At 36.1% G+C, this 27,188-nt stretch overlaps 1 protein-coding gene across 1 annotated transcript in view; it reads left to right on the top strand.

Moving 5' to 3' along the window:
* The window catches only part of LOC123541099 (1-phosphatidylinositol 3-phosphate 5-kinase-like), a 123,970-nt gene that overhangs the window by 14,233 nt on the left and 82,549 nt on the right, over positions 1 to 27,188 (top strand). The window contains 13 exon segments of the mRNA XM_053526381.1: positions 255 to 412; positions 1,727 to 1,838; positions 2,103 to 2,217; positions 8,927 to 9,016; positions 14,257 to 14,455; positions 18,147 to 18,327; positions 18,649 to 18,828; positions 19,452 to 19,598; positions 20,687 to 20,908; positions 22,078 to 23,066; positions 23,444 to 23,593; positions 24,972 to 25,122; positions 26,158 to 26,426. Coding sequence (XP_053382356.1) covers positions 255 to 412; positions 1,727 to 1,838; positions 2,103 to 2,217; positions 8,927 to 9,016; positions 14,257 to 14,455; positions 18,147 to 18,327; positions 18,649 to 18,828; positions 19,452 to 19,598; positions 20,687 to 20,908; positions 22,078 to 23,066; positions 23,444 to 23,593; positions 24,972 to 25,122; positions 26,158 to 26,426 — 2,963 coding nt within the window.

The raw sequence follows: 27,188 nt of genomic DNA, 5'->3' as shown, positions 1-27,188 counted from the left end.
AAGCCATGTAGATTTTTAGCTTCCACAAAATGTTAACCTAGAGAAAATGTCTGATATTGCAAGTCTTAGAGTCCATTAAACATTTTTTTTCTCGACTTTACGTTCTTTGCTTAGTTAGGTTTTGTAAAATCTAAATGATCCTGAAAAAGGGAGATAATGCTAATTAGTTGAACATCACAGCTATCCTTAAACACTGGTATTTTCTTCAGTTTATCAAATAATGGATTGAAACTTGTATGATTTTTAATTTTTAGGACTCCACTCAACTTCGTAACTTGTGGACACTTATGAATGATCCAGAAAAGGGGGTCGAATATCAGAGCTACAGAGTTAGACTACGTACCTATCAGAAATGTATTGCAGGAAATAGAGTTGTTGACTGGTTACTGAAACAAGATAAAGTGGCCAATCGGTGAGTGAGACTTGATATAGTGCCCAGTCTGTAAATCTTGTTGCTATATTCTTCTGTTGTTTCTTGTTTTATTATGCCCCCACATTTATGCGGAGGAGGCATATAGCAATGCTGCTGTCTTTACATCCATCTGTATATATGTACTGAAATCTTTTGTGTCCAGCCTCTCCTGCGCTATAAGCCTGATTTACTTCAAACTTTCACAGATGAACAAGCTTGATGTAGTGATGACCATAAAGGAAGGAACTTTTGCTGTGACTATTTTTACCGCAGCTATGGCCATTTGATAGTTTTGCTCTAATAGACTATAGAATATAGAGTAAAATCTTGTATGTCCCACTCCTCAAACACTATTGAAAGGATATGCTTGAAAGCTTCATAGATGAAGGACCTTGATTTGAAGATGACCATAAATAATGGACTTTTTTCTTTGGCTATTTTTTCTAGAATTATGACCCTTTCTTAATTTCACAAAATAGGCCATAGTGACAAAATATGGTGTGTTCAACTTCTCATACACTTTTTGAAGGGATGGATTCAAAGCTGCTCAGATGCACAACTGTATCTGAATATGACCATAAAGGTTTGACTGTGACCATTTTGACAAGAGTTATAACCCTTTGTTAATTTCACTATATAGTAACTAGTGAAGAAATGTTGTGTGTTCAGCTTCTCATACTCTTTGAAGTAATGGGTTTAAAGTCGCATAGGTGTAGAACCTTAATATGAAATTGTGCAGTATGTTGGGGCATCCATGTTCTATGGACACAGTTCTAGTTATTTACTTGCACAGTCTTAACACATTCCTTTTTCCTAAACATGCTTCCAGCTCTCAGATATTTTTAGCTGAGCTATTCTACTCACCCTGGCATCAGCGTCTGCATCACACCATGGTTAAAGTTTTGCATGCAAGTATGTACACCTATCATTTAAAGGCATATAGCTTTGAAACTTATTATTTTTATTTTTCTAAGTCAATAACCAACCTCACTGGATCAAGTCCCATGCTCTGACATGTATTTTGGCCAAATTATGCCCCCTCATCAAATCCCGTCATTGATTTAGGTTTGCAACCTTGCTGTAGGTGTAGAATGACTTGTGGTTCTACCCAGGTTCCTGCCTGTGCTAAAAACAATGCCTTTGGTCTTTCTCCAATATCAAAAGCTAAAAAGTATTTTATTTGACCTAATTTGTGTCTGTAGCTTAATAGCCATAACCTTTGTAGCAAGAATCTATGGACCTGCTATGTACAGTTACAGCAAAACCTTTAGCTGATGCATAGGCTTTAGATAAACTGGCTGCTATAATTTTCAGTGTACAAGCAATAGCCATAGGACAAGCTTTGATAGATGCAGCATTTCTGGATCCAATTCACACAATTACCACACCATTCAGGGATGACTTTACTCTCTACAGACCTACAGAGGTAAATTACTTTATATTCCTGGTTGTCTAAATTTCTACGTTACTAAAGATGTTGTCAGATATATTGATAGTCGTGGCTATTGATAAGGCTGAAGATTTTAGAAGCTGGTAACCTTTTCTTGAAGTATGTAAAGGTTCCTTTCTTCTGTACCTCTGTTGTCAACAGTCACAGTTGAATAAAAATGATTTTTTTTCTAAAAACTAAGATTTATTATAAAGCTTCAGTAAAGTGGAACAGATACAGTGACAAGTAACTATATTGCAGATCCCAGTTGCTGACATCTTGTCACCAGAGTTTGAGAATTTAGAAGACTCACTAAATGAAGACAATGCTCCGCAGTGGTTTCAGGAGATACAGTCTGATACCTCTGAAACTAACAGTATGTACATTTATCATGCTCCAAAAGGGAAAGCATTGTAGTTGCAGCGTTGTCTGTCCGTCTGTCGCACAATTCATGTCAGGAGTATTTCTCAGCTACCACTGGTTGGAATAAGACAAAACTTTATAGGAAACTTTATTATCAAGAGGAGATATGAGCATTGTCATCATGTTCCGGTCTGATGATTTTTCACTTGAGTGATTGCCCTATGATTATTTAACACAGTATACTGTAGTGCCATTTCTTGTCCGAAGGGTTCCTCATCAACAACTAGTGGGAATATAGCAAAACTTCAAAAAGAAGCTTCAGTTACAAAAGGAGATATGCTTATTATCTTCATGTTCCAGTCGGATGATTTTCACTTAGTTATTGCTCTTCTAGTATTCAACATATTATAATACAGTACCATTTCTTGTCCTGAGTATTCCTCAGCAACCACTGGATGGAATTCATTGAAGCTTTAGACTTAAGAGGAGATGGGCATATTATCTTCATGTTCCAGTTGGATGATTTTCACTGAGTTATTGCCCTTCGATTATTCAGTATTAGTGTACTGAAGTACCATTTCTTATCCGGAGTATTCCTCAGCAAATACTGGATTTAAATCATCAGAAATTTGTAGGATACTCCACTTTTCTTCATGTTTGGGTGAGATGGTTTTTCAGTGAGTGATTTTGATTACTGTGAAATCATTAATATTGTTGGGGGACTAATTTTCGTTGATTTCGTGGTTGAGTCAATCCACGAAATTAAATCCCAATGAATAAGTAAAAGTCACAATCATTTTCTGTTCAAAGTTGAAATCCACGTATTTATATCCCCATGAAATTGCTATTTGGACCAAAACCATGAAATTTTATGCGCACGAAATTAAATGATTTTACGTGGGCTGTCAGTGAATTCCACTTCTGTTCTTTTAATATGCAAAAATCATATTTTGGGGAGCATTCATTGCTTTTACTAATATTTTCTTTTTTTATCTCAGACCTCAAACTACCCCCCAAATCCCAGTCTTCAACCCCCCACCACCACCACCACCACTTCTCACCTTTTTCAGTGACTTGTGTTGCACGATACTGTGTCTATTGAATTAAATCCCACCTATCATTATGTCTTCCGCATAAAATGGGGGACACATATTGTTTTTTGCCTCCGTCTTTCCGTCCATCCGCATTAAGTTTGTCCGGCTTTCACAGGTCAAACTGCTGGCCGGATTTCGACGAAACTTCACAGGAGTGATCTGTACCAAGCCTAGTTATGCATATCACAGACACGTTCTGCTTTGCTGCACAATATGGCCGCCAGAGCAAAAAAAAGAAAAATCTTGTCCGGCTGTCACAGGAGTGATCAGTACCAAGCCTAGTTGTGCATATTGCCGGCATGTTCCCCTTCGCTGCACAAAATTGCCGCCAAAGCTAAAAATAGAAAAATATTGTACAGCTTGCGCAGGTCAAACTGCTGGCTGGATTTCAACGGAACTTCACAAGAGTGATCAGTACCAAGCCTAGTTATGCATATCACAGGCCCGTTCTGCTTTGCTGCACAGTATGGCCGCCAGAGCAAAAAATAGAAAAATCTTGTCCGGCTGTCACAGGAGTGATCAGTACCAAGCCTAGTTGTGCATATCGTCGGCATGTTCCGCTTTGCTGCACAAAATGGCCACCAGAGCTAAAAATAGAAAAATTTTGTCTGGCTTTCACAGGTCAACTGCTGGCTGGATTTCGTTGAAACATTACAGGAGTGATCAGTACCAACCGTAGTTGTGCATATTGCCGACATGTTCGGCTTCACTGCACAAAATGGCCACCAGAGCTAAAAATAGAAAAATCTTGTCCCACTAGAGCTAAAAATCGAAAAATCATGTAGAGCTTGCACAGGTCAAACTGCTGGCTGGATTTCAACAAAACTTCACAAGAGTGATCAGTACCAAGTACTGAATCATTATGTCTTCCCCATAAAATGGGGGACACAAATTGTTTTTGCTTCCGTCTGTCCGTCCATCCGCATTAAGTTTGTCCGGCTTTCACAGGTCAAACTGCTGGACAGATTTTGATGAAACTTCACAGGAATGATCAGTACCAAGGTACCAAGCCTAGTTGTGCATATCACCCACAAGTTCAGATTCGCTGCACAAAATGGCCGCCAGAGCTAGTTTTCACTCCATTTTCAAGTAGTTTAGCATGCTGTCTTGGTGACAGCTAGTTCTTGTTCTTACTGTTACAAGTTTTTACAAATTATGTTTTTCTTAATTCTACATGGGAACAAATTTAATATGATTCACAGAAATTGTGTAACCTTAAACAGATGTTAGATTCTAATTTTGCCTACATCTGTATCTTAAGCTGTTCAGGTCAGTGACCTGCGTAGTGATAAAGGATTTAATAGTTTATCTATCTCAAATATAGGGTCATTTTATCTCACAAGTTTTATTGTGTTAGTGATATATAAAATGAGGGAATAAGATATTTTTTGTGGATTATTAAAATATGCTGAACTGCAATCTTGGACTATTTTTCAGTAATTTTTTTTTCTAGGAGTTTGATTGCAATTTTTTAGGACTTCGAGCGCAAAAAATAACAACTTGTTTATGAAAGTTTCTCAGCCATAGCTATCATTTCTACTGGTTAAATATTGTGAGGATATCCAAATACGAAAGAAGTACTGAGTGCAGCGAAAATAAGTAAGAAAAATGTTACTGAAGACAAAAAAAAAGAGATATGTGAGTGCAGCTAAAATATGGGGAAAATATGATCGAGTGCTGCCAAATAAGATATGAAAATGTGAGAATGGCCAAAATAAGGAAGGAATGTTAAAGATGTAAAGATGTGTGGGAGTGGGGGTGGAGGGGAGTGTGAGTGCAGAAAGATAAAGGCAGCCAAAATAAGGAAAAGTATGAATGCAGCCAATAAGGGGGCAGAATGTGATTGCAGTTAAAATTAGGGGGAAATGTGAGTGCAGCCGAATTTAGGGGGGAAATGTGAGTGCAGCCAAATATGGGGGAAAATATGAATGAAATCAAAATAAGGCAAATATGAGTGCAGTCAAAATAATGTGGAAAATGTGATTGCAGCCAAAATAATGAGGAAATGCAAGTGCAGCCAAATATAGGGAAAAATGTGAGTGCAGCCAAATATAGGGAAAAATGTGAGTGCAGCCAAAATAATTATGAGGGAAAATGAGAATGAAGTTAAAGTAAGAAAACTGTGAGCTCAGTGAAGATACGGGGAACAAATGTGTGTGAAATCAAAATAAGGGGCCAGAACATGAATATAACCAGTATGAGGGGAAATGTGAATGTAGTCAAAATAAATGGGGAAAATCCAAAGACTTCCAAGTAGTGCTTTTCAGACTCACTTTGCATTTAAAGTACATGATTATACATTTAAACAACAACTTATATAACTTATTACTGGATTATAGCTGTATGATAGTGTGGGATTCTTACAATGGAAAACTGTTTATATAGATAAATTGTTTATATGTACTATTATATATAGGGATGAAATATTATTGCCACATTGGAAAGTGCACACAGGACATCCTGGTGTATCAGTACCTTATGAAACAATGCATGATACATGTTTAATTTCTGTGGGAAAGTTGTTAGGAAACTTGAACTTATGGTGGTATAGGTGACACATATTTCTGAAACAGAAATGTTTCACTTGTCAATGTGGATAAGTTTAAAATTTTCATCAACGTTAAAATACCTAGACAACATTCATTATTATGCAGGTAAGATAAAAATACAAACTGTAATCAAGCTGTTCTTACCTGAATAGTAAAAAAATATTTCATATTCTGTTGTTAAATTTCAAGAAACTACCTGTTATTTTGTTAAACATATAGATTTTTTAACTTGTACGAGGGGTGTTCAGTAAATACCTGGAAAAGTGAACGCATTTCTAAAGATATCATCAAAAATAGATGAAACTGTTATTAATCCCCCGCCGTGGCGGAGGGATTATAGGAATGGTCTGCGTCCATCCGTCCTTCCGTCCGTCCTTCCGTCTTTCCATCCTTCCGTCCGTAACAAAATCGTGTCCGGTCCACATCTCCTAAACCCCTTGAAGGATTTTCATGAAACTTGGGTCAAATGATCACCTCATCAAGACGATGTGCAAAACCCATGAGTCAGCCTTGTCGGTTCAAGGTCAAGGTCACAACTCAAGGTCAAAGGTTTTAGCCTTCCATTTTGTGTCCGCTCTATATCTCCTAAACCCCTTTAAGGAATTTTATAAAACTTGGGTCAAATGATCACCTCATCAGCACGATGTGCAGAACCCATGAGTCAGCCATGCCGGCTCAAGGTCAAGGTCACAACTCAAGGTCAAAGGTTTGAGCCTTCCATTTTGTGTCCGCTCTATATCTCTTAAACCCCTTGAAGGAATTTTATAAAACTTGGGTCAAATGATCACCTCATCAAGACGATGTGCAGAACCCATGAGTCAGTCATGCCTGCTCAAGGTCAAGGTCACAACTTAGGGTCAAAGGTTTGAACCTTCCATTTTGTGTCCGCTCTATATCTCCTAAACCCCTTGAAGGATTTTCATCAAACTTAGGTCAAACGATCACCTCATCAAGGCGATGTGCATAACTTATGAGTCAGCCATGTCGGCTCAAGGTCAAGGTCACAACTGAAGGTCAAAGGTTTGAGCCTTCCATTTCGTGTCCGCTCTATATCTCCAAAACTCCTTGAAGGAATTTTATAAAACTTGGGTCAAATGATTACCTCATCAGAATGATGTGCACAAATTATGAGTCAACCATGCCAGCTCAAGGTCTAGGTCACAACTAAGGGTCGAAGGTTTGAGCCTTCCATTTGGTGTCCACTCTGTATCTCCTTAACCCCTTGAAGGATTTTCATCAAACTTGGGTCAGATGATCACCTCATCAAGAACTCATGAGTCAGCCATGTCAACTCAAGGTCAAGGTCAAAACTGAAGGTCAAAGGTTTCAGCTCTGTATCTCCTAAACCCCTTGAAGGATTTTCATGAAACTTTGGTCAAATGATCACCTCATCAAGACGTAGTGCAGAATTCATGAGTCAGCCATGTCAGTTCAAGGTCAAGGTCACAGCTAAAATCAAATTTTTACCCTTTCACTATCCATAGCAGTGGCGGGGGATTTAGCTGTCTTTCAGACTGCCTTGTATTATATAGATAAGGCAACTGTTAGTTGATGTATCAAAACCTTATTTCTTTTGGCCAAATAATAAGCAAAATGCTAGTCCCCATGGAAATGTCATCTAACCCAATTTTTTTCTCAGTTTTTTACTTTGTATCCTGTAAAAAAATTACTTGCCACTTATTTTTAAAGTTACGTTATCTTAAATTGGGAAAATATTTGCATGAAATTTAAGTGTTACAAAATAGTATCAAACTATAAATGTGACATCATTAAAATGTTTGACAGGAATATTCTGTTGGTCATTGCCTGAAAATTAGCGTTGAATGGGGATATGTGATAACGTTTTGTGTTTCGATTTAATAATCAAGGAAAGAGACAAATTTTATGTTGCATAAGGTTTTAAGGGACAATGCCATGAAGAAAACTGGAATGGAAGCGGTCCAGTAATCCATTTCATGTATACCACAGGAATATTGCTTGAAAAGTTTTTATTTAATCATAGGGATGTGTAGAAAATTAAGTGGCAGTAATGTTGCCTTAGAAACGACAAATCAATATTGTTCATGTTGTGACATCTGAAATTTAAGTATTCACATTTAGTATGTTTTTCTCTATCATATATTCAAATTTCAGTAAAATAGGATCAGAATTAGAGATATTAGAGTACTTTTACAGGTATTTTTTGAACGGCCCCCTCATATCATTATTGGCAAATAAAGGCTGTATTCATAAGAAACTATATTGCTTAACCCAAAGTGAGTTTAAGAAATCTGTTGCAGTCAGGATGACACTTTTTTTTCATTGGCCCATAAACATTTGAACATAGATGGATAATATCCTTCTTGTATGAATAAAGTTGCATGAAAAGTTTTTGCAGAAAGAAAGTGAAATTTTGTTTGCTTAGTATGCGAATAATTCCATTCATAAAATGTAAGCCACTTGCGAAGCATAAAGAAATCATAAAGGTGAGCTATCACTTGGATGCTCTATGTAAATATGTTTTATAATAAAACAATACATTTTAGAAAAAATATCCCTGTTTTGAAGAACCTGTGTAGAAATTTAAAGGCTTTGAACATGATATAGAAAATTCCTAAAAAAATTAAGGATTTCCAAATTCATGTAAGCTTTACATGTAATGTTAAAGTGAAGGGATGCTACAGCTTGATTGTGACATGTAGCTTGAAACAACAGAACAGAGAGAATGGGATGGAAGGATTCAAGTATATTTGGTATAATTAAAAAACAGTGGTTTTGTCAATGAATAAAATCATAGTTTGGAGTTCAAATGCATTGAATGATATCATGAGGATGGAGGATCAACAAACAACAAACAAGGATTTTATTCAAAAGAAAATCACTACTTGGGATACCGGTTAATCGTTTTGATTCTAACACAATGACAAGGAATTCTGTCTACATCCTTGATGATATCCACCAAATTATTAAACTGTGTTTTGTCGTATTTATTTTTAATGTACTGATATGATTTTTAACACTATGATGTATTAACTGTGACATATAAACAGTAATCTTGCTGAATAATGATGTCACACTTTTTGTTTTCTTTGTTTGACAGGTAGTGAAGGGCATAGACATAGAGATAGTGTTTTAACAGCAAGTCAGGCTTACAGTGATCTGTCTGAAGATTCAAAGGGAGATATAAAAGGTAAGTACCTAATCATGGACTTGTTTTCCAGGTGTAGGGAAAATTTGTGTAGGTCACATTTTCTGCGCAATTGAAAGAGTGTTTCTTAAATTACAGATTCATATCCTAGTTTGGTTACACTTCTTAAGGAGGTAGGTTACCTTCATATTTGTATGTGTGTTTGTATATTCATTCTTCTGAAAACAGATCATGAACCTGTCTTTGATTTGATGCTTTATGGTTTAATAATGCAGAAATAATTAATAAATTGCCGCAGAAACGCTTCAAAACAATGTTGCCTTAAAATGACGTCATTGACGTCATGACGTTACGTGTCAGTTACCGCGCAAAATTAATAGCTTTTATCTTGAAAGTATATAATTCTGTGCATTTTCTTTATTTTAACTATTTTCGAATAACAATTATTTGCTGAAATATTTTTTATGAGTCTTTTGCTCTGAATAATAATCAATATTTTGCTTCTTTTATGTATTTATATTGAAATGTTATGCGGAATGTAAGAAAATGGATGATGATAAACAATGTTATTTGGAATATAGTTAGGTGAAAGGTTACTTGTTACGGCCATTTTCAAATAAAAAATCTAGCAGTTTGATTTGTAATACCTATTTTTCAGGTTCAGTTGATAATTTGCTACTTATGTACTAAAACTAAGATCTAAAATTGTTCAAATTTCAGTAGAAAATTGTGGTTTCTTGAATTGAATTGATGTTACCATGGAAAGAAAGCCCATGACCTATGTATCTGAATGTAAAATTTAAAAACGTTGACACTGGTTTATTTAAGAAACACAGCTTCGGCTTTTTATTTTCATTTCAACAATATCCATGAGAATAATAGCAGCATGCTGAACGATTTTTCCATGAAAAATTCTAGACGAGGGGTACTGCTGTAAGTATTCTAAGCTGTGAAATTTGTTTGAATAAATGCAAATAACACGAAAATATGACTTACGTTAGAAAAGCAAGATATAAGCTATTTTAAACATCTCTGTTGCCATGGTTACTTTAAACATTAAGAAAAATAGGGTACCATGTAAAGTGCTTGGTATTTTGCTAATAATATTACCCAAATATTCCATGTTGGTCATTAACAGAATGGCACTGAAGCCGTCGAAAACCCCTACTTTTATACATAGTTGTTTAAAAATGAGAGGAAATGCGTTACCATGGAAACATGAGCCTCGCGACATATACATTTTAAGCTTATATTAAAAAGCTTACGTGCATATTAGTAAAATTATCAATTGTGCAGACTTCTACGGATATCAATGAAACTAAAATACACTGAAAAGTGTTAAATATCCGTATTTTCCTTCTTCTTTCAATATAAAATACCTTTGGAGGGTCATGTTCTTCAAACCTGGATAAAAATTGAACTTGAAGGGACAGAGACAAACGAAATTGAGATTATAGCAGTTAAAACTTCATAATACACGAAATACAAAAGAATGCTGCGGTTCAACTAATTTGAATTTACCCTTGTAACAAGGTAACCTACCTCCTTAAGCTGGACTATTACGATGTGTAGCTTGGTTAAAGTTTAGATGCACTTTCACTCTTATTTTTGTTAGCTCACATGTCACAAAGTGACAGTGTGAGCTTTTGTGATCGCGCAGCGTCCGTCGTCCGTGCGTCCGTCCGTGCGTGCGTCCATGCGTAAACTTTTGCTTGTGACCTCTCTAGAGGTCACATTTTTCATGGGATCTTTATGAAAATTGGTCAGAATGTTCATCTTGATGATATCTAGGTCAAGTTCGAAACTGGGTCACGTGCGGTCAAAAACTAGGTCAGTAGGTCTAAAAATAGAAAAACCTTGTGACCTCTCTAGAGGCCATATTTTTGACAAGATCTTCATGAAAATTTGTCAGAATGTTCATCTTGATGATATCTAGGTCAAGTTCGAAACTGGGTCACGTGCCTTCAAAAACTAGGTCAGTAGGTCAAATAATAGAAAAACCTTGTGACCTCTCTAGAGGCCATATTTTTCATAAGATCTTCATGAAAATTGGTCAGAATGTTCACCTTGATGATATCTAGATCAAGTTCGAAACTGGGTCACGTGCCTTCAAAAACTAGGTCAGTAGGTCAAATAATAGAAAAACCTTGTGACCTCTCTAGAGGCCATATTTTTCATGGGATCTGTATGAAAGCTGGTCTGAATGTTTATCTTGATGATATCTAGGTCAAGTTTGAAACTGGGTCAGCTGCGGTCAAAAACTAGGTCATTAGGTCTAAAAATAGTAAAACCTTGTGACCTCTCTAGAGGTCATACTTTTGAATGGATCTTCATGAAAATTGGTCAGAATGTTCACCTTGATGATATCTAGGTCAAGTTCGAAACTGGGTCACGTGCCGTCAATAACTAGGTCAGTAGGTCAAATAATGAAAAAACCTTGTGACCTCTCTAGAGGCCATATTTTTCATGGGATCTGTATGAAGATTGGTCAGAATATTCACCTTGATGATATCTAGGTCAAGTTTGAAACTGGGTCATGTGCTGTCAAAAACTAGGTCAGTAGGTCAAATGATAGAAAAACCTTGTGACCTCTCTAGAGGCCATATTTTTCATGGGAACTGTATGAAAGTTGGTCTGAATGTTCATCTTGATGATATCTAGGTCAATTTCGAAACTGGGTCAGCTGCGGTCAAAAACTAGGTCATTAGGTCTAAAAATAGAAAAAACTTTGTGACCTCTCTAGAGACCATACTTTTGAATGGATCTTCATGAAAATTGGCCAGAATGTTCACCTTGATGATATCTAGGTCAAGTTTGAAACTGGGTCACATGCCGTCAATAACTAGGTCAGTAGGTCAAATAATGAAAAAACCTTGTGACCTCTCTAGAGGCCATATTTTTCATGGGATCTGTATGAAAGTTGGTCTGAATGTTCTTGATGATATCTAGGTCAGGTTCAAAACTGGGTCACATGAGCTCAAAAACTAGGTCACTATGTCAAATAATAGAAAAAAAACGACGTCATACTCGGTTCAAAACTGGGTCATGTTGGGACAGGTGAGCGATTCAGGACCATCATGGTCCTCTTGTTTTACTTAACTAATTTGATAATTTTGAAATAGTTGTCATGTATCATTGCTTACATCATATGACACAAGGTTCATGACTCAGGTTCAAATATTTTATGAATTATGCCCCATTTTTAGCTCGACTTTTCGAAGAAAAAGTAGAGCTATTGCACTCACCCCGGCGTCGCCGTCGCCATTGCCATTGGTTAAAATTTTTGATAAAGTCAAATATCTCTGTTACTATCAAAGCTATTGACTTGAAACTTAAAATAGCTATTAACTATTAAAGTCTACACCAGGAGAAACAACCCCCATAACTCTGCTATGAATTTTGACAGAATTATGCCCCTTTTTAACTTAGAAATTTTGGTTAAAGTTTTTGATAAAGTCAAATATCTCTGTTACTATCAAAGCTATTGACTTGAAACTTCAAATACTTATTTACCATCAAAGTCTACACCAGGAGAAACAATCCCCATAACTCTGATTTGAATTTTGACAGAATTATGCCCCTTTTTAACTTAGATTTTTTTTTCAAAAAATTTGATAAAGTCAAATATCTCTGTTACTATTAAAGCTTTTTACCTGAAACTCAAAATAGTTGTGTACAATCAAAGTCTACACCAGGAGACACAATTCCCATAACTCTGATTTGAATTTTGACAGAATTATGCCCCTTTTTAACTTATTATTTTTGGTTAAAGATTTCGATAAGTCAAATATCTCTGTTACTATCAAAGCTTTTGACTTGAAACTTAAAATACTTATTTACCATCACAGTCTACACCAGGAGAAACAATCCCTATAACTCTGATTTGAATTTTGACAGAATTATGCCCCTTTTTAAATTAGAATTTTTTGTTAAAAGTCAAATATTTCTGTTACTATTAAAGCTTTTGACTTGAAACTCTAAATAGTTATTTACTATCAAAGTCTACACCAGGAGACACAATTCCCATAACTCTGATTATAATTTTGACAGAGTTATATCCCTTTTTAACTTGGAATTTTTTTACTGGCAAAGCTCTAATTTAGAGTCAAGCACTGAGAAAAGTCGAGCGCGCTGTCTTCTGGACATCTCTTGTTTACTTTAAATTTCAGGTTGAATATTATAAATTTTCCATCTTGGTTGTTAATGAATGGATTTGATTCAAACTTGAAATAGTATTCCACATCATCAAACTCAATATATGATACAAGATGCAGAAATATTCCTTAAATCATGTCCTTTTATACTTAGAAAAATTCTGGTTAATGTTTTCATGCCTTTTCACTCCGTCTGTTACTACTGAATGGATTTTACTCAAACTGTTGTCCCAATTCATCATCCATATTGAGGGTATTAATCACTCCATTGATAGCTCTTAATTAGTCCCCTACCAGTGGAACACTGGATAGGACTATAGGAATGCCTTCCATCTGTCTGTCTGTCTTTCTGTCTGCAAATCTGGATCCTGCAATTACTCAAAAAGTATTCAAGCTAGGTTCATTTTTGTATGTGAATAAAGAGCCTGCATGTACATGACTTTTGCTTGTCGGTCAAAGGTTAAGGCTACTATTGAAGGTGAAGTAATATTGCTTCATAAACTTTTATGTGCATTGATGGAGTGTCTTTGTACTGCACACAAATGTTCCCATGATGAGACAGTTTGCAGGTCTAGGTCAGTATTGAAATTTAAGTTAAAATAGTTTTTGTTTCTTAGCTTCTAAAATGCCTTGAAGGAGTTTTAATGCTAACACTTGCCAGCGATCACAAGAGACAAACTCTAGCAAGGTCTTCCAGTGGTAGGGAACTTCTGTATTGCCACTGCAATACTCGGTCTCTTGTTTTCTCAGATATGCCCCGTTTCACTAGTATGTATTGAAATATTCGCGCGCACTGTTTCCTCAGGCAGCTTTTGATCACCTTATGAAGTTTGAAGTATTTAATATTAATGTGAAATACTTTATGCTATTTTCTTACCACATTTCAATGACACACCCCACACATGCATCAAACATAACTTGGGGGATTTCAGAAACCGTGACAGAGTACTTTCGTGTTGCCTTAGGGTTGGACTTACGATGGCTAGAATGGTTGTCCTTAAGTTTACAGTAACTCTACTTAGTCATTTGGGTAAGCTGCATAAAGCCTTACGTGCTTTTGTTGCATTCATTTTATATTAGGTTTACATTGTCCCTCGTATCTGCATGTTTTATGTGACATTATTACAGTTGATGACAGACACTTTGACGAGCCTCTTCCACGTCAGAATTTGTTGGGAAACGAGGACGTTGTGGTGGAGCCCATCTTTCAAAGTGTTGCTGCAGAAACCGAGAAGTCCATGGGAACAGAGGAGGTGACAGGGTCATGGAGAACATTGAATATGGTCACTGATGATTCCATAGAGAGGGAGACATTTGAAAAACTACAGTGAGTTGGAGCTTGTTTTTGCCTGCAGTGCCTGCAGATTTATATCAATCTTTTTGAAATCTTTAAAGTATTCATATTGGTGAGAAATCATAAATTATAAGTTAAAACAAGGTTTCTTAAAGCTCTAAGCAATATTTATTCATTCAAACATAAATGTAGTCTGTATAGTAGGTAGAAACCCTAATCTGATAATTTGATTCAGAACTTCTTTAACTAATATAAAAATAGAAATGACATGATGTGAAAAAAAAACACAGCAGAAATATAGCTCAAAATGATTCACCCAGATTAAAAGTATATGGGCCTTCATTAGAGTCATACATGTCCGTCAGTCTGTAATCCTTGTCTGCTGTGTCTGTATCTATAAAACTGCTAGGAAGATTTTCTTGAACTAGCATCAGTTATTTGATTTGCAGAGTGCACCACCCAATAAATATGTAAACTTACTGTTTAGTTCTTGTTTAGAATTGGATAATCCTCAAGTTCTTATCTCCACAACACGGCCATTAGGCTTAAAACAAAATTTGATGCCAAGAGTTAAATATTTATGCAGTATTTAATGGTCTTATTAAATGTTGGGGAGTTTTTCAGTTAGGGGTGACTATTGCAATACTATTGATATTGCTGAAAAACTATTGCGATACTATTCTATTGCAGGTTACTATTGCAATACTGTTGCAGTAGTTATCAGCCACCATGTTTTATAAATACAGTAAAACCGACAACTGGCATTATTACACAGTGTAAGGCACGGCACTGTTTATAATTGCTGTTAATACACATTGAGATGTTTCTATAACTGAAATGGGCAGAAATAAATCTAACATTAAATATTTTTAACATTCTTTCAATTTCTTGCCTTCCTTGGCTTTGAAACAACAAGTAAAACTATAAGCCTATGGAAGGTATCCTCAAACGAATCAGCCATTTTGTTGAGCTTCGAAAAAGACAAAAACTGATGGATTGGACTAAGGTGTACCAGCACTAAATGAAGGGCCCTACTGAACAGTTTGCTGTATCATACAAGTAACCTACTTTAAGATTAACAGGTTATTTAAATATATTTAATCAAAGTTTCTAAGAAACTAAATTTATTGTAGTTTAATTCCGTGAGGGTAATTATTGTAATGGAGATGTAAACATTTTCTGAGGCGCAAATGAAAGCTGGCTCGGTTTCTTGGTTTATAAATTATAAATTATTTCTGTATTTACTAAAATTTCAAAACTATCGAAACTATAGATTGTTGAAGGAACTATCGGCGATTGTTATTGGATTGTGACTTTTCTATCGATGCATACTGTCGGGACACTCAGTATCGCAATGTATCGATATTTCGATGTATCATTACACCCCTATTTTCAGTTGTATACAAAAACTTAAGGTATTGGACCCCATATAGTAATGTTTAAAAAATGGCATTTGCTTGGTATATTTTTAAAGTTGACCATGTTTCGCACTGTGTTGCAAATTTTAAACAACCTTTACCGTGCCGTTTTTTGTAAGTTTTGTATAATTAGCTCGACTATTCGAAGAATAGTCTAGCTATTCTACTCACCCTGGCGTCGGCGTCGGCGTCGGCGTCGGCGTCACACCTTGGTTAAGTTTTTGCATGCAAGTACATACAGCCATCAATGAAAGGCATATAGCTTTGAAACTTATTTCTTCTTTTTCTAGGTCAATTACCAACCTCTCTGGGTCAAGTCCCATAACTCTGACATGTATTTTGAGCAAATTATGCCCCCTTTTGGACTTAGAAAATTTTGGTTAAAGTTTTACATGCAAGTTACTATCTCCAAAACTAATGCAGATATTGATTTGAAACTTCACATGTGTCTTCGGGATTATAAAACTAGTTGATAGCAGCAAGTCCCATAACTCTGACTTTCATTTTGGCCAAATTATGCCCCCTTTTGGACTTAGAAAATTCTGGTTAAAGTTTTGCGTGCAAGTACATACAACTATTTCTAAAAGGCATATAGATTTAAAACTTATTTTTTCTTTTTTTAGATCAATTACCAACCTCACTGGGTCAAGTCCCATAACTCTGACATGTTTTTTGAGCAAATTATGCCCCCTTTTAGACTTAGAAAATTTTGGTTAAAGTTTTACATGCAAGTTACTATCTCCAAAACTAATGCAGATATTGATTTGAAACTTCACATGTGTCTTCGGGGTTATAAAAGTAGTTGATAGCAGCAAGTGCCATAACTCTGACTTTCATTTTGGCCAAATTATGCCCCCTTTTGGACTTAGAAAATTCTGGTTAAAGTTTTGCGTGCAAGTACATACAACTATTTCTAAAAGGCATATAGATTTAAAACTTATTTTTTCTTTTTCTAGATCAATTACCAACCTCACTGGGTCAAGTCCCATAACTCTGACATGTTTTTTGAGCAAATTATGCCCCCTTTTAGACTTAGAAAATTTTGGTTAAAGTTTTACATGCAAGTTATTATCTCCAAAACTAATGCAGATATTGATTTGAAACTTCACATGTGTCTTCGGGGTTATAAAACTAGTTGATAGGATCAAGTCCCATAACTCTGACCTTCATTTTGGCCGAATTATGCCCCCTTTTGGACTTAGCAAATTCTGGTTAAAGTTTTGCGTGCAAGTACATACAGCTATTACTAAAAGGCATATAGATTTGAAACTTATTTTTTCTTTTTTTAGATCAATTACTAACCTCACTGGATCAAGTCCCATAACTCTGGCATGTATTTTGGGCAAATTATGCCCCCTTTTGGACTTTGAAAATTCTGGTTAAAGTTTTACATGCAAGTTTCTATCTCCAAAACTAATGCAGATATTGAATTGAAACTTCTCATGTGCCTTCAGGGTTATAAATCTAGTTGATAGCAGCAAGTCCCATAACTGATATGCATTTTGGTCAAATTATTCCCCCTTTTGAACTTAAAACTCTTTTGATATTTAACTTTTTTGGGTAATATTTTCCTGCTTCTGGGTCAATATTTCGAATAGTCGAGCTTGGCTGTCTTACGGACAGCTCTTGTTTATGGTATTTCCTCAAGCTCAAGTAGACACAATTTTCAATGTGAAGGCCAGTATCTAAAATGTTTGCAGAAAATTCATTACAGTATTAATTTTGATAAAAGAAACGTCAAACACAAAATAAAACTGTAAATATTATTTTTTTCTAGGGTGCCTCAAGTAAACAGATTTAATGAGACAGAATTCTAACTCCAACATTGAAAAATTAAGGTCGAATCTTGTGGGTCTGTTTTGAATTCTGCTCACTTCATTCAAAAATAACCTTGGGGCAGAAGTAAAACCTACCTGCATTTCTTCCACAATATGTAATTTAAAGAATGAAGGCAAAATAGAGAACTTTTACCGCATGTAACTCAGTAGTTTTAAAGATGTCTAACTCTACCCCTCCTGATTCAGAGGTTAATTCACTTTGAACAGCAAAAAATGCTTATAAAATTAAAATTTTCCACTTTTGTACAATACATCCATAATAAACCTTAATACGTACTAGAAAAAAAAGGAAAATATGGAAAAAAATATTTTGGTCCCAGTGGGGCTTGAACCTACGCCCCCCTGAAAATTGCAGTCAAAGTAGGTTTATGGTAGGAATTGGATACTCTTTAAAAAGGAGGTACTCTGTTATGGGTCCAATACCTTAATATGAACATTTTTATATATTGTGGAGTTTTACACTTGTAGACAAGAACACCATGAACATTTAACCATGATGACAAAACAGCTCCTGTTTGAAGAGAATTTGGCTGGTAGTTGGGCAGATATAATTATCTCCACGGTGGATCGTGTCAGCTTGTTTGTTAAGCCTGATGTTAGAAGCAGCTCTGATGACATGGATATACGCAAATATGTTCATATAAAGAAGGTGATATAATCTATACTGCTGTGCCATAGCTATAGGCAAACTCATTAATACCAAGGCATTCAATTTGTGTTACAAACTGAGAAAAGTACACGTGCTTGGCAATGATAGATTAGGATTGTTTGTAGAAACAGTTGCTGTAATACTTTATAGAAAGTCATAATCAGCAGTCTTAGACATAGTCAAGGAGTTAGATTGTGTAACTAACATTATCTTATAGTTGATGAATAGTATTTGTTCAGAGCATTACTTTAGAAATGTATGACCCTGTTTCTATTCTCCAGACATGGATGTGACTTCAGTAAAATTTGTTTACTTTTCTAGATACCCGGAGGATCGCGGGAACAGACTGGGTTACTTCATGGGGTGATCTTCAGAAAGAATGTGGCGCATAAAAAGATGGCTCACAACATTAGCAACCCAAGTGTGCTGTTACTTCAAGGTTCTATAGAATACCAGAGAGTGGAGAACAAAATCTCCTACCTAGAACCACAAATATTACAGGTATTCTATAATAGTATTAAGTGTGGTTACTTCAAGGCTCTATAGAATACCAGAGGTAGAACAAAATCTCTTACTTTGAACCATAAATATTCCAGGCAAACTATAGTGTGCTGGCATGTAAGGACTACATAGAATACCAAAGGGTGGACAAAATCTAGAGGATTTTTGTTTCCTTTGTGTAAGATCGTCTTTTTATTGAGTGAACACCAAGAGTGGCTTAGCCACAAAAAAAAACTAAAATATTGTGTTCATGAATGGAAGATATTTAATCGTACATGTAAAACAAGCTGATTTGCATTTTATTTCATGTTTTTCCAATGGTTTTAGTCAGATTTTATATATTTAACACTTTTTGCTGAAAAATACCTTAAACATTTTTCACTGGAATTACCATATATTTTTTGCTCTAATATTTCAATATTTATAAACTGATCTACATTGTCTTCATTGTATGAGAGTGATGACTGGCATAAACACTCTTAGGCAAGCACAGAAAATGTGAATATATATCATTTCACTGTGTCACACTGATGATGTCACACTGATGATGTCACACTGATGATGTTACACTGATGATATCACACTGATTATAGAATATATTGAGAACACTTAGAATGTTTCAGGAAGAAGAATTTCTTCGTAAGAACATCAAGAAGATAACATCATTGAAACCCAAACCTGATGTATTGGTGGTAGAGAAATCAGTATCCAGGCTTGCACAGGACTTTCTGCTTAAAGCAGGAATTACTCTTATCTATAATGTGAAACAGGTATATAATATTATTTAGTTGATAACGTTTATATGGACTAGTTCACCAATTTTTGGTGACAATGAATATGTTCTTAATCACATATGTGACAGATAATTTTAGGTGGATGGATAGCTCAGTGGTTTGCACACTGGCCTTCCAATCCTGAGGTCGGGAGTTCGATCCCCGGCAGCTACTCGGGAATTTTCAGAAACGCTTTTCAGTGTTTCCCATCCAACTAGAGGTGTACTGGTCAGGAACCCAGGCGATCCTTGCGTGTATCAGTGCTATACACTGGGCACGTTAAAGAACCAGACTGTCTATTCCCAACGAGCCAGGCTAAGTTAGCCGGACAGGCCTGTATCTGATTTCTGATCTCTCTGTCTGGGGGCTTGGTCTCACTCTGTCCCTCTGGTCAGATCGCTCTCTGTCTGTACTAGTAGAGGATGAATTATGCGCCCTGTGTGGCTGCATTTGAACTATGTAAAGTGCCTTTGAACGTGAAATTGATCATGAAAATGGCGCTATATAAATCTGGTATAATAATAATAATAATAATTTGATTAAAAACCTGACCATTGATAAAGAAAATTGCTTGTGATAGACTAACTTTAAAAAGGTGACTGGGGGGCCTCTGTGGCCGAGTGGTTAAGGTCGCTGACTTCAAAGCACTTGCCCCTCATTGATGTGGATTTGAGCCTCACCCAGGGCGTTGAATTCTTCATATGAGGAAGCCATCCAACTGCCTTACAGAAGATCGGTGGTTCTACTTGGGTGCCTGCTCGTGATGAAATAATGCACTGAAGGGGCACCTGGGGTCATCCTCCACCATCAAACCTGGAAAGTCGTCATAATATGACTTAAATTGTGTTGGTATGATGTTAAACACAACAAATAAAATAAATGATAAAAAGGTGACTGAAATGTTTCCTTTGTTAAGTTATATTCTAAGAGTCTGACATACAAAATCATGGTATAACAAGCATATGTAAGGTTAGAAATAACTTAATGTGCCTGAAAAATGCTTAAGTTTAAAGTTGTTGTTTTTCCTATGATTATTACTATGTAGCCAAGGTGTATGTATCCTCATTTAAATTGTATTATTCCAGAGTGTAATGGAGAGGTTATCAAGATTTTTGGTCACTGATATTGTTGCTTCAATTGACAGTCTTGTACGGGGCGTAAAACTTGGTTTCTGTCATACATTTTCTGTTCGAGCATTTCACCTGCCATCAGGAGACACACGCCACATGCTGTACTTTGACGGCTGTGCTACACACCTTGGTTGTGCAGTTACTCTGCGAGGTGGATCTATATCCGAGTTGAAAAGAGTAAGTAAAAGTGATTTGATAATGAAAGTGGAACAAGTAAAAGTTATAAATATACTATATCTCATGCCAAACGATGTGTCATAGCTCAAATGCTAAGCACAGGAACAGTCCATTTCCCCACCAACTGTGAATCATAGCTCCAATGCTAAACACATAGACACAGGAACAGTTTATTTTCCTGCTAAACTGTGTATCATAGCTCCAATGCTAGACAAAAGAACATTTAATTTCCTTTTTATAACATTTTGAGATCAGTAGGTCAAAGGTCAAGGTCACAGTGACCAGAAACAGTTAAATGGTTTCTAGAAGATAACTCTAGAACGCTTGGGCCTAGGATCATGAAAAGTTGATAGAGATGTTAATTATGACCAGCAGGTAACCCCTATTGATTTTATAGTCAGTAGGTCAAAAGTCAAGGTCACAGTTACCCGGAATAGTTAAACCGTTTCTGGACAATAACTTGAGAACGCTTGGGCTTAGGATTATGAACTTAACTTGATAGGGAGGTTGATCATGATCAGCAGATGACCCCTATTAATTTTGAGGTCAGTAGGTCAAGGTCACAGTGACCAGGAACAGTTAAACAGTTTCCGGATGATAACTCAAGAAATCTTGGGTCTAGGATCAAGAAACTTAAGAGGGAGGTTGCTCATGACCAGCAGATGACCCCTATTGATTTTGAGGTCAATAGGTCTAAGGTCAAGGTCACATTGACCCAGAACAGTAGAACTTTTTTGTACAGTGACCAAATAATTTCTGTTCCTTGTGCAATTACTGAATGCATCAAGGGGTGGGAGGGGGGATTTCGTGTTCTATGAGCTCTTGTTTTCAAGATACATTCCATGATTAAAGAGAAAAACATTTTTGACACTCCAGAGGCCATAGTTTTAACTGATCTACATGAGACCTGGTCAGGTTTTTTGTTTTATGAAATATAGGTCAAGTTTAAAACTGGGTCATCTGGAGTCAAAAACTAGGTCATTAGTTCAAAACATAGAAAAACCTAACTAAAACTGCAGATGCCACATTTTGTACTTGTTCAGAATGTCTTTAAAAATCTTTGAGTATATTTGATGAAATAGTTTTTCACCAAACTTATTTTGTAGCATTTAAAGTGAAGGTTAAGTGAGGGACCCAGGTACTTCATGGCCTGCTTGTTTTATTTCCAGGTGAAAAAGATAATGAATTTTATGATTTATGCATCCTACCACTCTCGTCTGGAGATGTCATTCTGTATGGACGAGTTTTTGAAACCACCTGTAAAAGATGACCTTAATTTTGACCTGGAACAGACTGCAGTATCAAAGAACACAAAGGAGTGTAGAAACTCTTTGGGATCAGAATTAGATGAAACAAATAAGAATAGTTTATCTAATTCAAAGAATAACAGTAAAGAAGAAATTGTAATAGATAGCAATGTTAATAGATTAGAGCCAACAGAAAGTGCTGTAAGTGTGGATACTGGTGTGATAAAAAATGATGATGATATACATGACCATGACAAAAATAAAAATGCTAGTCTTCTACATCAGAAGCATGTAGATACAGGTGTCTGTGATAATTCTGGGAAAACCAGTGTGCCAGGTCTCGTTGATGGTGTTAAAAACAAAAATCAGACTGGTGAACTTCAGACCGGTTCTGAAGCTAATAATGTACAGCCTGGTTTTAAAGTTGACAAACATGAGACTGGTTCTCATATTGATAGACAGATGGATCTTGTCAGTGATTCAGAAAGAATATCATCATTTATAAATTTTGAGACAACTTGTGATAAAAAAATCACATCTGCTGAAACAGGAACTGCTGAATCAGACACTGGTGATCAGCCGAAAGTAATATTTGGTCTGGGCAATGATTCCGAACAAAATGCTGAAAATTTTGTGGAAAATGTTACAGTCTGTGATTCAGTTAATCAGGGTACTCGTAATGTTGAAAAATTACTTGATCGGAATCAAAGTCCACATGGAAATCAGGTGCCAACCCCAGAACTGAGGAAGAAACATCCGTCAGGGGGAAAGAGGGACAAAAGCCCACATAGAAAATCGCAGACAACACAGTTGACAGACCACTCAGATCCCCTATATAGCTATCAAATGAATCAGGACGAGTCAATATTCCAGTCTTCTATAACATTTCAGGAACAACTTGTCACCCATAGGTAAAATCACTTACATAACATTCCAGGAACAACTTGTCACCTATAGGTAAAATCACTGAATAATATATTCCAGGAACAAATTCTCACACTTAGGTAAAACCACTTAATCATGTGCTTAAAATTAAGTTACATCTCTGCATGTAAATGAATGTCATATCTTTGTAATAACTTTCTATAATTTACCTGTGTAAGGTAAATGTTCTAGTCAAAAACATACGGAGAAACTATTTTCTTAAGAACTCTGTCTTTTAGAACTGATCCTTCATTTGAAGCTGTATTAGAAAAAAATCTATATTTGCTGTTGTGACTGGTATTTTCTTGACCAACTTTGAGAAGAAAACATGAATATTTTGTAAGCATGAATGTGAATATTTCAGAACAAAGTTCAGGAAAGCTTTGGACAATGTAGTTCTTTCTTCATCACCATACATCAAATATCAACTTCCGTATTTGGAAACAGAGTCGGGGTCAAAGTGTGAGTTGAGGAAGTACTTCCCAGAGGAAATATATTGGTCTTCAAATTTCTGGTAAGATTTCTTCACATTTAGAAGGCAATACAAAGTGCAGTTTTGAATAATTACAGATTCACAGATTAGTCTCCCATTTTAACAAAGACCATGGTGGCAGGTGATATTGCTGCCTCTCAGTCTGTCCTCTTGTTAAAATTTTTCATCATCTACAGCAGCAGGCTCCATTGTCTGCTGACTCAATTAGCTCAAATATGATTCATCAGTGACATCATAAATGTATGACATAAAGTATGACGTCATAATGGTGTGACGTCATATAAAAGTTAAGCTTGTAATTCGTAACACAGGGTCAACTTACTTACTTTGATTATTCTGTTCATAAATAATTTGCGAGCTGTTAGATAACTTGTTTATGTATACTTCTCAAAATTGTAATAAAAAAGAAACAAACAGCTATACGTTACATTGGCTATGCAACACTTTCTAACCATAATCGTAACTGCAAATGATCCGAATGACGTATTATGCTGAAAATATAGTACTGTAAAATACGAATTATTTGCATGTTAGAATTGAAATAATAAATATGTTCCAATAATATTATCAGTTAATAAGCTTTGAGCAGTCGTTAGGATGCGTATAATTAAACCACTTGTGCTACGCACTCGTGATTTGATTATTACGCATCCAAACTCCTGCCCATATTTCATTAACTGATAAAATATAGGAACAGATTTATTATTTTTTAACTATTGTATATTTAATTGTACCCCCCTCCCACCCCCCAACACCCCAAACTATGAAGTTGTAAGTGGGGTATACTGGAGTCTGCAATATTGTGCGTGCCTAGTCTGAACCCATGCACACACTTTTATGAAACCTAACACAAGTTATCAGTAGTAACCCTAGTTGTGCATGGTACATGTTAGGTTCTTTCAGAAAGAAAACTGCACAGTTATGGGACTTTGTTTTTTGTTACTATGCTATATATATACATTTAATCTGCTTATGCAGTCTTGTGCATGCCTAATCTCCCCAACAATTGCACACAATTTTAGATATGGCACAAAATGTGCACCCCTGCACAAGTGACTTTTTGTAACCTACTATATGCATTTGGTTACTGGGGTTACTTACACTATTGCTTTGGTTACTCTTTTTTTAAAAGAGCAATACAAAACAAAATTCAATGAAACTTCACACAAGTGATCAGTACCAACCTTACTTGTGCATGATGCTTGTTAGGTTCTTTCAGAAAATATTCTGCAGTGTTATGGGACTTTTTTGTTATGATACTATATACATGGAATCTATATACATACAGTCCTCTTGTGTGCGTCAAATTGCAATGTGCAGTGTCAGTGCATGCAGGGGGGTTAATTCATCACTTTAAGTGATAACCCTAGTTTAAACAGGATTTATGTTTGATTTTCAGCCTGAAGTCAGGTCAGCGTAAAGTGAAAACAAAACAGTTGGATACAGACTTGCCAAGGAAAATTGACTCCCCATCCAACATTGTGATAAAAGAGGCCCATGATTTTATACGCTGTCGGCTTACCAAACCTGCCACTGATAAATCAACACAGGTTTCATAATTTATAGCATTCCCATTGTTTTATATGCAAAGTTCATTTTTAGCTTGACTATTCAAAGAATTGGCTAGCTATTCTACTCACCCTGGCGTCGGTGTCACACGTTGGTTAAAGTTTTGCATGCAAGTACATATCACTATAATACACTATCATTTAAAGGCATATGGCTTTGAAACTTATTTTTTCTTTTTCTAGGTCAATTACCAACAGCACTGGGTTAAGTCCCATAACTCTGACATGTATTTTGGCCAAATTATACCCCCATTTGGACTTAATCCTGGTTAAAGTTTTGCATGCAAGTTACTGTCTCCAAAACTAATGCAGATACTGGATTGAAACTCTATAGATACCGTATAACTCCGTATTAACGCCCCCCCTCTAATTAACGCGCCCCCCCCCCCCACACACACACACACACGCTTTTTGGGGAAAATAAAAAAATCTTACCTTCAAAAATTGGTCCTAGATCCAACACAATAATATCCAGATAATAACATAACAATACAAATGAATTTCAAAAAAAAAAACACACTTTATTAACACAAACTTTTAAACATGTCAACAGGCATGGCACAAATAAATCTACTGGGTGTATTAAAGTACTGAATATGCCACGCTATAAACGCTACAGTATTGATCGAATTTAACTCGGATGATGTCACTCAGCACGCGACTTTACACAGATTCCCAGTACGATTACGTATCGGGTTATGTCAGTGCATGAATTGGAATGAATAGGGGGGCATTTATACGAGTTACTGACATTGTTCGGATCAAATTTTTCGTAAAATGCATCGCCCCCGGGGGGCGTTTAAACGGGGTTATACGGTATTTTAACATTTAGGGTAATATTCCTGCTTCTGGGACAATGATTCAAATAGTCAAGCACTGGCTGTCTTACGGACAGCTCTTGTTTTATAGATTGTCATATAATTGATGTCTGCAGTTTATCTATGATGATATTAAAGAAAATTCTTACTTTAATTATTTTTACTGATTTAGTTTTGAGTTTGATTTATGAAATTTCAGTATATGCTTGCTAAATTCCGTGCATATGGCGGCAGAATCAATATAATTGATCCACCAAACCAGTCAGAAAAGAAGTCTAAAAAGTCATCAAACAAAGGGAAGCAACTCTCAGTAGATGTAAAAAAAGAAGACAACAAGAGAGACAGTGGAGTTGCTGCAGAGAGAAAAATAGATTGTTTGGATCCATTTAGACACCAAAGAATTGCTGTTTTATTCAGTAGTTTTAGTTATGAATCAGAGAATCATCCTAGTCCATGTGTATACCCTTGGTATGTGTTATGTTTTGCTGTTTAGTCCATGTGTTTGTATTATGAATAGATATCATTAGATGAATTTATGTACAGTGATAACAACCCAGTCTTCTATGAATTACATTGACCTATCTAAAGGTGCAAGGAGTTGATGGAACAACTTGTGTTTTATATGTGTTTTATTGTCAGGTCATTGTCAGTCATTAATATGCTATTAAAACTTTGTTAGAACATTCACAGTGACAGTATTTTGAGAGTTATCAGGGCCCTCGATCGGCCGTTTTTGCCGCCGAATATCGGCTGCTTCCCCCGCCAAAATAGTATCCTTTTTTCCCCCTCAAGAGAAAAAAAATCCCCCTTTAAACAGGACATTCGGTTGACCCGAGGTCCCGGGTTTTGACCCGCGAACATCGGGAAAAACTCGTATTTGACCTGCTCAGAATATGCCCCATACGTCGGGTTGACTCGCGGAAATTTTCTCGAATTCGAAAGTTCTGCCCCTTATCAATCAAAATCCAAGTCAATTTCAATATGGTTCGCCGTCATAAGCGGAAGTATGGCAGTAGGCGGAGCATCGTATGTTAATTAGCTACTAACAGATGTCAGTCACGCAACGTGCCGATTGACACGTGGTCATCTCGCGGTTTGTATTCAGTACAATAATCCCTGTCATTATCAAAGGTGTTTATTGATCAATCTGTAAAAGTTTATAGTGTTTGCATCACTTGTTAATTAGCGGTATGCAACTTGTATTGTATTGTTATCTGTCTTGCCGGCCAA

Source organism: Mercenaria mercenaria, chromosome 16 (assembly GCF_021730395.1).
Source record: "Mercenaria mercenaria strain notata chromosome 16, MADL_Memer_1, whole genome shotgun sequence".
Classification (NCBI taxonomy): domain Eukaryota; kingdom Metazoa; phylum Mollusca; class Bivalvia; order Venerida; family Veneridae; genus Mercenaria; species Mercenaria mercenaria.
Note: the sequence above shows the minus strand (reverse complement) of the source record. Positions and strands in the feature narration are given on the sequence as shown.